This window comes from Nelumbo nucifera, chromosome 2 (assembly GCF_055504915.1).
Source record: "Nelumbo nucifera cultivar China Antique chromosome 2, China Antique-T2T, whole genome shotgun sequence".
Classification (NCBI taxonomy): domain Eukaryota; kingdom Viridiplantae; phylum Streptophyta; class Magnoliopsida; order Proteales; family Nelumbonaceae; genus Nelumbo; species Nelumbo nucifera.
The window spans coordinates 2,562,112-2,576,512 of record NC_142650.1 but is presented as its reverse complement, the minus strand read 5'-3'; the positions used below and the strand labels follow the sequence as shown (position 1 = coordinate 2,576,512).

At 34.9% G+C, this 14,401-nt stretch overlaps 1 protein-coding gene and 1 non-coding gene across 3 annotated transcripts; one reads left to right on the top strand and one right to left on the bottom strand.

The window, feature by feature from the left end:
• Positions 1 to 1,480: 1,480 nt before the first annotated feature.
• Positions 1,481 to 10,317, bottom strand: LOC104594542 (uncharacterized). Of its 2 annotated transcripts, none has more exons than XM_010254870.3 (10): positions 10,151 to 10,317; positions 10,015 to 10,063; positions 7,452 to 7,558; positions 7,282 to 7,327; positions 5,540 to 5,674; positions 5,326 to 5,415; positions 5,044 to 5,187; positions 4,862 to 4,945; positions 4,473 to 4,537; positions 1,481 to 2,023 (listed from the first exon to the last, which is right to left on the bottom strand). In XM_010254870.3, the coding sequence occupies exons 1-10, from the start codon at positions 10,261 to 10,263 to the stop codon at positions 1,837 to 1,839; spliced, it is 1,020 nt and encodes a 339-aa protein (XP_010253172.1). In that variant the 5' UTR covers positions 10,264 to 10,317; the 3' UTR covers positions 1,481 to 1,836. The 2 variants fall into 2 exon arrangements, with proteins under 2 accessions (XP_010253172.1, XP_010253173.1); XM_010254871.3 differs by having other exon boundaries at positions 5,044 to 5,175; positions 10,151 to 10,315.
• Positions 10,318 to 10,387: 70 nt separating this feature from the next.
• TRNAK-CUU (transfer RNA lysine (anticodon CUU)) lies at positions 10,388 to 10,460 on the top strand. Its single transcript has one exon. It is a non-coding gene; the product is annotated as a tRNA-Lys (tRNA).
• Positions 10,461 to 14,401: the final 3,941 nt, after the last annotated feature.

Sequence of the window (14,401 nt, the reverse complement as noted above, 5' to 3'; positions counted from 1 at the left end):
AGCGCCTAATTCAAATTCTCTCATTAATTTCTTTAATTAATGATCCCCTATCATTAATTTCGTTTTGTTAGTGTAAAAACTTCAAATTTTATCTATAGCTAGATTTGAACATTGGTCACTTGATTTTAAGTTTTAAAACCACAAGTTTGCCAATGAACCACACATATTTGTTTGCTATAATTATATGTATTTTTAATTTTAAGTAAATTTTCACTTTTCTTAATGAGTGACAAGTTTTTATTAATAAATGCTAGAACTAATTATTAAAATTTATATACTAATAAATATTAAAATTAATTATATTGGTCTTTGAAAATTGGCATTCACATTTTAGTTTTTTTTTTGTTTTTTATATTTTAGTTATTCCATCATTTTTTCAACGGTTATTAATTGTGTCCTGATATGTCACACTTTATATAAACCATTAAATTATGATTTTTTACATTTAAATGACTTATTTACAATCATATAAAATTTGTAAATATAGTTAGTAATATATTTTTTAAGATTTATTTGATTTTTTACTATATTTATTCTTATCTTAATTTTTTTGTCTATATCTATACGTATCCAAAGCATACCCACATACATCTCTTAAAATTGTCTTTCCAATACACCTTGCATTTCCGATACTTTGAACCTTATCCCTACCATACCACATGTGATAAGAGGGTATTATATTGGCAATGACACTTCATTTGTTTTTTTTTTTTAAATTATCTATAAAATTTGACTGAGGATTAAGCGTGTACCTTTTTTTTTCTCTTTACTTCTGTTTTTTCGTTATTAAGCGTGTACCTCTTTTTTTCTCTTCACTTCTGTTTTTTCATTTTATTTTAAACGGTGATCAATCAAACAAAACGAACTCTCTTTATCTGCTACTACAACCTTTGACTTTTTTTTGCACAAATGACCTAGTCATACCCACATTCTCACACTTGTAAGGCTGAGATGAGATTTTACCATTGCCCCTAGAAAAGAAGATAATATAAACCAGGCTCCGTTGCCCAAAGTCAAACAAAACCCATGACGGACTAAGATTGGGCCAGCTATTTGTTTCCGCCCACACAAGTTATCAACTCCTCCAGAAGCCCTCGTTGAATTGTGCCAGCATCAAGTTGGCCAAGCCCCGTGAAACTGAATCTGTAGGCTAAAGGATATACAACATGGTTTTCAAAACCGGATCAGACCGGATGGTCGGACCAGAAAGACTGGGAACCAGTCACCTGACCAGTTCTGTTTTCCCCCAAAACCATTGATTTTGGTCAACAAACCACTGAACCAGCCGGTTAACCATTCGGACCATTCAAACAGTTTTGACCATTTTTCAAATTTTTAAATTTTTTGTCAGAATGGGCTGACCGTTTGAACCGATAACCAGACCCCTGACCAGTTCGATCACCGATTCGGTTTTAAAAACCATGATATACAATAATATACAAAGTTTTGTTTTCCAAAACCAAAAAAAAAGGGAAGAAAATAAATAAATTCTAGAAGATTGAATAGGTGGAATTTCTGGGTTGACATCATTCATGGATCCTGCAGTTGATGGGCGCTCAGACATGATTACAAGGACCCATCAAAAAATGCAATTAAAATAACCTATTTCTTCCTATAAAGTAATTCCACAAAAAAAAGGTCAGATAACTTTAAAAAGATAAGATCTAGCCACAAGGAACATCAAATATCTGTATGCGTGGCTAGGTCGAATCCTGCCTCTCATGAAACGAGCCTTTGCCTTGTCTCTCGCAGAACCCAGAGCCAGAGGCACCAAATGTTTCATTACCACTTGGGGTATGGCTTTGGAGACGATAAGTCTCTCCAAAATGAAACCAATCAAATACAAACTTTCCACATATGGGTCCTATACCCAACAGACATGAGGCAAAGCTCCCAAAGCATGTTGGGGATACTTAATGGATTCACTTTTGATCCAGGAATCTCGGACCAATTTACGGATATCTCTATCATTTGGATGCCAAAACGTTTGCACAAGTATACTAACTCGACATCAAAGCACCACCTGCAGAAGATCCATAGGTTCCCAACTTCAAATCAAATAAATCATGAAGCACAAAACAAATAGAGATGGATAACAACTCTGTAGCAATGTTCTGAAAATCATAATCTTATCATAAATCGTAAAATTATTTTGGTTTTTTACAAACTCATCAAACAACTAAAATAGATATACTAAAAATCTAAATAGAAACAGAAAAGTAATTTTACCCTACTTTTAATCCGTATCTGTCATATATATACCTAAAACAATAAAGTTTAGAACTTGCACACTAGAAACCTAAGATGATATAATCAAACTTGACCATTTCTTTGGTAGGATAATCAAATTTGACTTAAAAGTCAAATAATCCACATACAATAACCCTTTAACTTACATATATGATAGAAAATAAACTCAATGTCATTTCTAAAAGGCTTTGAACAACCTAAATAAAAATTTTCTAACAAGGTCTTCAAAACAAAGTCTTCGTTGACAAAACTAAATGGAAAAAAAAAAAGAAATTATAAAATAGAGAACTTTTTTTTTGATAAGTAATAGAGAACTAATTCTTAACTGAATTGATTTGAATCGCATGAAGCATATAAATCACAAGATCCATTAATCAAGATTCAAACCAAAACCCTTGGAACTGATTGTCCAAATTGTGAATAATATTGTAAATCACAGGATTTTGACAGCATTGCTTTTAGCAGAACCTAAAAAAAGAACAAAGAAAAAAATGAAAAAGAAAGGGTCATCATAACCAGACATGTTCTGTCAAAGAGTTTCTAGAGAGCAAATAGTCAGATCTACTATGCATTATTTTTAGCAATATCTTCATATATTAAGTTACACAAGAGAAGTCTCATTTACTTCAAGGGAATGAAGCATAAAAACCTCATGAGCATACTATTTTCTTCAAAAAAAAAAAAGCAAAAATCTTAAGTTAATCTGTTATTTAATTTCACCTTACAAAGTACAGACTGATACAAATCACATCCCACTTCATCATTAGTTGTGTTACTCTTCACTTGATACATCATTTTCTATGATATATTACTCCATCACTAGCAAGTGCTTAATTTATACATGGGGATGGATGGTTTTATTTTATAATTTGTACATTTGTTCTTACTTCTTAGGGTGCAATTATGATACCAGAAAAACTTGTAACCAATCAACTGGTATCATAAAAGTGGTAACCAATCAGCTGGTATTCATCAAATTCACAGAGGGGGGTTTCTTTGGTCAAAGTTATTCTGGTATCATACTTTTCCTGCACCGTAGATTTACCCTTGTTCTTTTTTTTTTTTTTTTTGTACCTCCACAAAACTATATTTCTGTCTACAGAAAACATATATTATTATTGAAATCTAACTAATGTCTTCTGTTCAAGTTTATTAAGAAAGAAAAAGGTTTAGAGTACATGTTCATTTTCTTAGGTACACCTCACCCAAATGCCTTGAAAACTCTGCTTGTAAGAAAGTTTGCACAACTCATTGGTGAAAACCAATGTACAAACTCAACCCCCACAATTTCAAGTGTTCAATGACAATCATTTATTCCATTATGGGCATGTGGTATGAAGGCATGAACTCCCTGTTCTCCAAATAATATGGGATCCATGATTAAAGGTGGCTCACCTTTTTCTGTTTTTATTTTATTTTTACCTTTTTTAACAAGGAAATAGTTTCTTCCATTAACCAATTTTTTTCTATTTAAGTGAAGCTAGAAACTTTGACATCTTAATTTGCCGGGATGGAAAAATATCCTTTGTTAGAGACATATGTTGGTAATTCATGCTTCACATACTTCTGCTCATTTATTACTGTGCTTATTGAAATTAGGTGTGATCAACATCAATCACAGCTTAATAATCCATATGGTTCACTAGATTGGTTTTACCATGCAGATAGCAGAAAGTTTGGTATCGTCCTACCAAGCAAAATTTGCATTTCTTTATAGAACCTTTCCAGGGTGCCAGAGGCACATTTGTCTCCACAGTTCAATCTTTCAAGTTTTATGCTCAAATTGATAAGTTTATGGGGTTGCACCAGTTTCGAAATGGCAAACTTTGACATTTAGTTTGATAAAGTTATACTCAAGCACAAGGTTCAAAATACCAATACAGGCCAATACGCTGGTTGGGGCGTATCGGCCTGTATCTTTGCTCACCTTCATTTTTTTGTTTTCTTTTTTCCAAACTGGTTCAGAGGGGTCAATTTAAGGCCTGTCTACCCCCTGAACCAGGTCACACCCCTTGTAGAGGTGTACGGGAGGCCACCAATACGATACGAATCGGCCGATACAGCCTGATATGTATCGAAATTTTGAACCTTGCTCAAGCAACAGGATCAAACACTTCCAAGTCATTATATATTTTGAAAGCAAACAAGAGAAGGCACAACAATTATTGTCAAAATGCTAAAAGAGAGCAAGTCCACATCAGTATGTAAATTTCTGAAGATACCTTTTCAAGCGGACGTTTGAGAAAAGCTTCCGTGCTGCAGCTCTGGTAAACATCTTAAAGCCACACTACAATCCATGCAAGTGTCCATGTCAAGAACAAAACATATACCCAGTATGTTGGGTTCAATTAAGAATTATAAGTTATTGGGAACATGCAAAAATAAGGGTCATTACTCAATGTTGGGAGCAGTTGAACAGATACGGACCTAACCTTCGGCATTTTCTTGCACGAAGTGGCCGCTCTCAGACTAAAACCTGCATTCTCACACTTGTCAACAAGATTTTACCATTGCACCAAGCAATGACCCCTTGGGAACATGGACAAATAAATACTTTTAATAAAATCCTGATTACTGTTGCTGATAGAAAAAAACATGTGCAAATAAATACCTGTGTATCACGAATTCCTCGACCAGCAGTCAAGAGAACCACGGCATGGAAACCCTTCATAAGAAAATTTCGGTACCACTTCCGCTGAAAATTAAGTGAATACCACTTGTAAGAAAATGAACTGACAGATTCATTAAAAAAGAAAAGGTATATAGGGAGGTAGATCAAATTAATGACTAAACTGTAGCCAGAGCCTTCTCCTCAAGATGTGCACGAGAACCAAATGCAACAATTGGAATATCAGATATTCTTGAACTTGAATCAGTATTTGCAGCATCTCCCAGCTTAAGTTCATTTTTAGCTAGTCTGCATATCTGAGATCCGAACTATCAGGAAGTTTACAGTACATATGTTATCCGAACTATAAACCGCAATCCTACAATATGGTAACAACTAAAAATAGTACCATATGAAAATATTGAAACAGAAAGTTAGCAATGTGGTCAGTCATAACCAACAGAAACCTGATTTTCAAGCTTTTCTAAGTCATAAATCTTTGTTGCCCCATCAGCATCAAGCATTAGAAGAAGCTCACCACGTGAATGGAGCATTCCCTGTTTAACCATGCTTCCACAGAAATGAAGAGCTTCAATCAATTGGTGTCATATATGACAGGAAGAAAAGCACTTAAACACCCCTAATCATGTGACAAAAAAAAAAATTGTTAGATAAACTCACACTTCTGATAGCTTCTCCTTTGCCATGGTTCCTTCCAAGAAGAATGACCCTTACATTTTCTATTGTGTATCTTCTTACAAAGTCAAAAGCAACTCTCAGTGTCCCATCAGTACTCCCATCATCAACTATAACTACCTGTTCATGTATTCATCCATTTACAGAGATGCAAAAGAGAAATTACCTAAGGAGTAAGGACTTATAATTTGACAGAAAACATCATTCCTGGTAGAGTAAAAATAGCAGCACAAGGTTTGCATAGTTGACACAAAATAGTTAGGATTAAGGCTAAGTTATGTTGAATTGAATACAGAGATGCCAAAGAAATACAATAAATTCAAAAGTATAAATTTCAATAGACATTTTAGAATGCACATGAAACTTCATGCCAGCCTGAATACAACCTGGCCTGGTCCAAAGATTCATATAAACCAGTGCTGGGCCACCTAGGCTCAATTCTGGGGCCTGAAGTGAGTTCAGGCTAGCTTTAGACAGATCCTTGCCCAGACCAAGAACCTACAGGCTGACCTAGAGTTAATAATTAATATATAAACGTGCATGTAATATACAATTTTATGTAATTTATGTAAAAATTAGTTTATTCAGTGGTAGACAAATATTATATATATAATCTTTAATCGGAAAATGGTAAAATAAATCAAACCATTTTTTTATTATAACTCAAAACAATAGAAGGTAGCTATTTAATTGTTTACTAGTTGGGCTGACCCATGACCACCTGAACCTAACCCAATTTAAATGGATTGGGATTAGACCAAATCCCTTCAGCTGAAACCAGACCTTGGCATGGCATGAATCCATTGTAACATATTGGGATTGTTGTATTTGAGTTGACCTTGGCCTGGCATAGCCTAGAGGCCCTGGATTGATGTGCAACCTAAATAGAATGGTACATCCTAGTGAGTTAAGCTGTTCAATACAAACTTAAGCACAAAGATATTGCCACACAAGTGAAGAGAAAACACCAAATTTCCTACCTACCCATACACAAGATAAAAGAACCATTAAGTTGCATAGTTACTTCAATATTTTTTGACTTAAAGGAACATAAGATAGGGTTCATAAAGAGTGTTGGGAAAACAAGTTCAATACATCCATAGTTGAGTTATTTGAGCCATAAATTTAACAAAGAAATTCCATACCACATGCCAACAAAACCAAGGTTTTAGAGGACTGCTATAAGGGTAGACATTCTTTATGATGCAAAACAAGGTAATTAAGGGATCACATTCATCAAAAACAAGGTACTTAAGGAATTACAAGTACATAATAGGGTGCAACTTGGGAAGGCTTGAATTGAGTATTCATTAAAATTTGAATGGGCCCAACCTGAGGGCCCATGTTCAATGCTTAAATGGAGAAGTGGTAAAATCATTGACAGTTCCTCAATTTTCTATGCAAGGAACTAATTGGGGAAAGATAAAGGAAAACCTATTTGAGATAATCTGGCCATGTGAAATGACAACCCAAAGCACGTCATTGAGAAATAATATTTGCCGCATGTGAAATGTTACAACTAACAACAACAACAATAATATAAAGATGGTTGCAACATTACACAGGCAGCATAGATTTGATTTTATAGAATAGAGTATAAACATATACATCTCAATCTAAATTTCAATGTTAATACCATAAATAAATATTATTCATGATCACTCTAAAAGCATATACTATCATCTTAAAGCTCAATCTTGTTATTTAACAATTCCCTCAGAACTTACTTCATAAGAAAATGACTTGTCCTTTGCAGCACGCTGTTGAAGATAACTGCAGAATAAATATCAAATAACAATCATCCTTGGACGAAATGGGGAGCAATGATAACCCAATATTAACAATAAAACTAGAAGTTGCAAACAGTATACAGCATAATAAATATGCAAGGACTTACTTCATGGTCTCATCAAGTGTTCCAGGGAGCCTGTGTTCTTCATTATATGCAGGAATTATCAAAGATATGTACTTCTCAGCTGGATCAGAAATTGAGGGGCATGGGACCTGGAAGAAGTGTTTCTAGGCATAATTAGTATTTTAAAGAATCACATAGAAGATTTTGATCAATCTTACTCAGTAAATTATATTGACTCCACATGGTGCAATGGTATACAACAATCTACTTCTGATAATCTATTCTTGTCTTTTTCCCCTCATCCAGAGGTAGGCTGATATCAGAAGCACAATACCAACTTACAGCATCAAGTAAACGGTAAACCCATAAACCAATGCAAGACCAGCATCATGAACTCAGATTATTATGACCAAGAACAAATTTGTAAGATATACATCCAAAATCACATATTATTTATAAATATCGGCTTGTCCATATATGAAAATATTTCTTCTTTTATATATTTGATGATTGATGATTAACCTGGTTAGGTTCAAGTGGAAAAGGATTGTACTAGACAATCCGTTACAGGTACTTCTTGTTAACAAAGCACTGAATTGCCTTTAATAAATGCATAGATTAGGAGCAGATTCTTTTATTCCACTAGACTATTTTTAGATGCCAGGAATTGATCAAGTGGCTTGACTTATGCTCAATCCAAGATTCCTACCTCTTACATAGAATTGTGATACTAACATTGCTAGTAGTATGCAGCATATTAATTATGTAAGGACTTCCTTCATGGTCTACTAATCAAGAGCCTGGGCTCTTTTTTGCCTGAAAGGTAAAATTTTATTAAAGCAAAACAAAAAAAAACAGAAACAGGATACCGGGGGGGGACGATTCAACCTTCCCACAAATCTTCTCAATTAAGGAGGACTGATCTTCAAAGATCCTGCCACTCCTTTCCCTCCATATGCATCAACATACTGCCAAGGGAGTATCAAATTTATTATAGAAAACTTATCTTTTCTCCATTCTCCTGATACCAATCTTTAGGGTTGGAAGGGGCAGGCAGGGCCATTCCTGTCCCCCCCCAAAAAAAAATGGGAAATCCTTCATATGTTTCAAATGGAGCCCCCCTCCCCCTCCACCCAAAAAATAAAACAAAAAAAAAAAAGTCCCATCTAAATGTGTGTCTCCATTGAAGTGACCCAACTAAAAATAGGTTAATAGCTTTCCTTTTGATAGCTAACCATTTCCTTTTTTTTCACTAAAAGGTTACTAAGTTACTTTGTATAGGCCCCTAGGGAGAGGAGGCATAGAAAAATATTACAATATGGCTTCATTAGTTACTACTCGTTTTATTGATTCTTAAGCAGATTAAGGGGCTACTGGATATGAAGTGGCTTAAATGAATGGCTTATAGCTCTGTCTTTAGTGGATAAGTAATTAAGTAGGTTAATAGCCCCTTAATATCTGATTGGCATGTAATGATTGAATAATAGACCCTAAAACATTTTTATCCTATAAAAGACAAAGAAATAAGTCATACAGTCCATCACTTCAGCCATTGTCAAATGGCCCCTTAGACAGCAAACTTGCATTTTATGACTTAGTTGTAAGGCCTGGTTTGTTAACATTCTTCTAATTATTTCATAAGTAGAATTAGGCAAGATATATGCATGTAAAAGCATGAGATGAAATCTTCTCTACACATTTACAATTTCTTTTCCTGGTTTTTCTTTACACACCAAAATGTGGTTATTAACTTGTTTGTGTATTAGACATCTAGCTTATTATGGAGGCAAAAGAAAATTCCTTTAGGAATCCTAATTCAACATTCTTTTTTTTTTTCATTTATCATCTTTTCATCCCACTTATATGGTAGCCACAAGCTTCTCTACTTGTAAGAGCATGGCGAAGTTAGCCATCCATTTGCAGAACTCAAGCAAGCAGAAGCTGCAAACCCAAGCACGCCTGATGAAAAACAGATGTGCAAAGGAGTGTCAGATAGATTGTCATCCAGTCTCCATAACCTTCATGCATACTACTCATGCATATGCACTTTTTAGTAACTTTTTTTATTTATATTTATAATTCTATTAAGTTGCAAACGACTCCACAGAAAACTATCTAAGAATACATAAAATTTATCTTTTCAGATGTACCACGTTATAACAAGAATAGCAGCAGGTTCAGCATATCAGGGACCCCATGACCATTTCTAATAACCTCTACCCAAGTAACGCTTCAGCTATAGCACGCACGTGTGCGTCAATTACCAAAACCATATTTTATAGTCTCAAATAAACCATAGAAATATCCTTTCCGTCATTTAATTTATGACTTGCATATGTAAGAAAGCTGCCACTTTAAATAATTTTAGCATGCAAGAGCAGGGGATCATGTAAGATAATTCTTTACATCACAATTTTCGAATCCAAATAAGTTTAAACTCTTCAGATTTACCGCAAGAAACGTTGCAAGTGGAAACAAACAGATTCCCTTATTGAACATAGCACCATACAACCAAAATGCAACCCTAATTCACATAGGTCTCTATAACTCCAAAGGGCTCAGAATTAATGGGATGTGCAAGGATTTTCAAGAGAAAATCAATTACCTGTTTCAAAGAATTTGGGTCCTCGAGAATTGCAGGATCTTTATCGTGACTGAGATTGAATAATTAACTATTAGAAGGGACTGAGAAGGGAAAGCAGAGGAAAAATAAGGGAGCCTGTTTCAAGATATTGACTTACAGGTGTCTACATCTTCTTCCGAAGGCCATTAAGATGACTGCTAACACTAAGCCTGAAACAAGAAACAGAGCCACCATGAGGAGTTCAGTTATCGTCCAAAGCCACCACTCCATGATCGTTACAGCGTCCCAACTCTATACGGACTACCGACTACGGTATATGGTATATCGATCTGTTAGTTAAGTTACTCGGGTTGATAATTTAGTTTTAATAACTTTTCAACCATTAAAGTCGTGTGCCCGTCTAGCTCAGTCGGTAGAGCGCAAGGCTCTTAACCTTGTGGTCGTGGGTTCGAGCCCCACGGTGGGCGTTAATTGATAGTGTTCTTTTTAAAGATTCAAATCACTTTTTTTTTGAAGTTACTTTTTCAGCTCCAGATAATCAATTGTTAGCTCATCACCCCCCCCCCCCCTACACACACAAAAAAAAAAAACAAGAAAAAAGATGTTTTTTATACAATATATCCAAAAAATTTTATACATCAATGATCCAACTTTAAACGTTTCTTAAAATCACAAAATTCATTAATGAAAATAAGACAAACACAATCTAAATTATTGGACCTTTTCTTTTATTAGACACATTATACACCTCTACATAGGATCTACCTATCAGATCAAATAGAATCTATTCTATATACTTAAAATGATGTAGTTATTCATGTCAGTTTATTTTCTATCTTCCTCGCATTGCTTGTCAGCAGGCAGCAGCCCCCCTCAAAAACTTGTGGCTTTTTTTTTAATTCCTTAAATAAAAATAAAAACAGAAGTTGGACTATTTAAGCTATATGGCATCTTTTAAAACTAGCATATACACAAGTCTCTTCTAGATTACCAGTTATCTTGTTCTTAGAATGGGTGAATTGAATATGGGACCTACTTATCATCAAAAGTAAAATGATTGAAATATTTTTAATAAATCCTTTGGTTGCGTTTGGAAAGGATGCAAATAAGTGTGAATGCAAATATATAGAGTATAAAGTGGTTTACATAAATTACTAAGTTGGGTTAGTTTTGTACCAACAAATTTACCTTCTTATCAAACAGATTTTTAGTTGTAATGGATGCAAACACGAATTTTGATAAAGTATATGCCTTTTTTTTATCAAAAGTCCACTTAAATGCAAATTTAATTCTTTTTTATTCATGTACTTTTACATCTTATTCTCAATGTAAATATGCATTAACTGTCATTTATCAATGCATAAATGTAATATTACCAAAATACAAATTTACCCTAAACCAGGATTTACACTCCAACACAGCCTTTATGTTTCATTTTTCTTTGTTCCGACAGTGAGGATTTTATTCCATTAAGGTCTTTAAGTAAAGTGGGTGAAAAACAAGATATTGTGTTTTTCCTTACCCATTTTCATCATTTTGAAATATCGTTCCTTTTGCCGGTATGAACCTCGAGACTCGAAAGGGCATCTTAATAAATTAACTTCATCCATCCTGTTCACGGAAGGGAAAAGTTGTTGGACAAGCCTTTTGCTAGCTTCATGAGCCATATAGTTACTGGATCTAGCAATATCAAGGAAAAAAAAAACAGAAATATTACCAAAATGAATTAAAATATATTTTATTAGTTTATATCATCAAAAAGAGACCAAGGGATAGCCACATTAGATCCTTTCAACGCCAAGATAGCATTTAGGGAGTTCTGAGTCCACAATAACAAATTTTCATTCAGCCTTCACAGCACGACACACAGCCTGTAACGCCCTATAGTGTAGAACTGCCCCAAGTTCCACTTAAATGGATTCTTACAAAAGACCCAATGGACCACCTACACAGCCTGTAACGCCCTATACACACACTAAACAACAACAATAATAATAAAGGAACCCTTCTTATCCCTCTTATAACCGAGTCCAGATCTCCTCCCCATGTCTACCTATATATCATCACAACCACATATGTAGCATATCTCATCCTCCTACATAATATTGAGAGATATTTCCAATGCATGGTGATAGTATGTTGTGGATAAATATAGACAAAATTATTGTCGGCAGGAGATCCAGAATCCCTAAAACCACCTATCACATTATCCTACCAAAAGAAAACACCATTGCATTTAATCCTCAAAAACTCTGATTGCTCCGGTAATTTCGAAATTTCTTATGAGATTGGTCCAGAATTTTCTGACTATCGACATTTAGTAACTTACTTTCAAAGGGATAAATGATATCTGGGATAGTTCTAGACAAAAACAAAATGAAGTCAGAAAACGAAGAAATTTTGTTTTGATTAACAACCTATAAACTTTCCATGAAAACAACCTAAATCCATGCTGAATAAATAATTTCCAAATTTTATTTGACAAAGATCGTAAGCAATGCTCCAAACACAGCATCCGTTGCCTTGGTCTATCCAAGATATGCATGAAGGAGGTCCAAACTATATTTCATTACTCTAAATGGGGGCCCAAGCCCAATCTGTGATCCTAATCCAACTCCAACATATTGGCATCAGTGTTAGACTTGTTCAGCGGGCTCAAGTTTGCTGTGGTGTTCAACTGGGATTAAGGAGAGAGAGAGAGAAAGAGCCACTTAGGCACTAAATAAGAGGGGAAAAGTTGGTCAATGGGTATCTCTTTCCCATTAACCAACTTTACAGTAGTCTTTTTGTATTAGGTAATGAATCCTACCATAAAGAGAGCTTTATTTACCCGCATAGAATTTATCCATCGCTCAGATGGGTAACTTTTCCAATTAAGGGAAAAGTTTATAAAATATTATGGGACAAATTTGCCCTTTTAACATTCATTTTTTGGTAAAAAAAATCATTATATTATTTACATGGGAATAAAAAAAACATGGGTAAGTATTACCTAAGAAACATTTATAATTTACCCAAGTAAGTGAGAAATTTATAAGCAAATGAGACTTTAAAAAAGAATTTGGGAGAGCTGATGATCTCTATGAACCTCAAAAGTCACAACTCCCTTTCTTCATAAATCCATCATGGGTCTCCGCCAGAATTTTGATTTTATTTTTCCAAAATAGTGAGTCTATGCTGGGAGAGATAATCACTTAAAAGAAGCTGTTAATGTTATTGATTTGTTTCTTTTATGTCAAGAGAGACTTCAATTCATATATACAGCTTGTTGATTTATTCAATTGCCATATTTTGTTGGATGGCACCTATCTCTTGCCAACAAGATTTACCATCTCATGAAAGAGAAACATAAAGGCTTCAGATTGATTTCGGAGAAAAAGAGCATTTAAAAAATGCTAATGAACTAGTTTTGGGATCCCGCCATTACCGTTGCGTTTGAGTGCAAGATTCCATTAAATGTTGAATTGGAGGAATTACAAAGTTATTGGAAGGTACATGTAAATGGACCGATTGGAGCAAGCAAGTAGAAGATTCCGATTCCGCTATTTCAGACCCCAAATTGTAACGTAACAGGCTAACAGCCTAACAGGGCTCACACTCATCAGCTGGTTTAATATGCCATGAACATGAAGGGGACGAGTAATTATATCGATCAGAAAGTAACATCGTCCAAATTAACACAGGCACAGTGACTGACTACAACTTTTCTTTTTAAGGGCAAGTGGGCAACCCCACTTTGATTGATGCCTTGAACACTTCCCCGAAGGCAATCCAAGAGAAAGATGGAGATGGAGATGGAGAAAGCGGTTGAACTTGAGTCGCATCCATCACAATTCACAAATGAGAAATCTACTCCCCGGTCTACAACGATCCTCTATCATCCATAGCCAGCACCAGCAGGGACCACCATGAATTGAAATGAAACGATCACTGTAGCAGCAATTATTGGGGGGTTCCATTCTTTATTTCATTGCTTGGTCCTTTTTTAATTTTTTTAGAGAAAGAGATTCTGAAACTAAACAAACCAATGCCACTTGGGAACTGGGACCCTTGCTTACTCCTCCATTTCCCCTCCCTCCTTAAAAAAGTATGTTTTTAAAATTTCAGCAACTGAATAAAGGTGAAGGCATTGACAACAGGAGAAGACGAAAACCATCCTTTTTCCTCAAGGGATCCGATCGAGGATTTAAAAGCGAGAGTATAGTATGCTTATTCACTAGGATTTGATTGTTTAAAGAGGGATGAGAGAGAGAGAGAGATGCCAAGACCCCAAGACAGGAGATGTATCGTTCTAGTCTGGATCGCCTACACTGAAGTATTTGTATCAAGTTGTACACTAACAATTCATCAAAACTTATAGACCTGACCTGACTCTATAAATACAGTTTAAGTAAATGTGCAAGCTCTG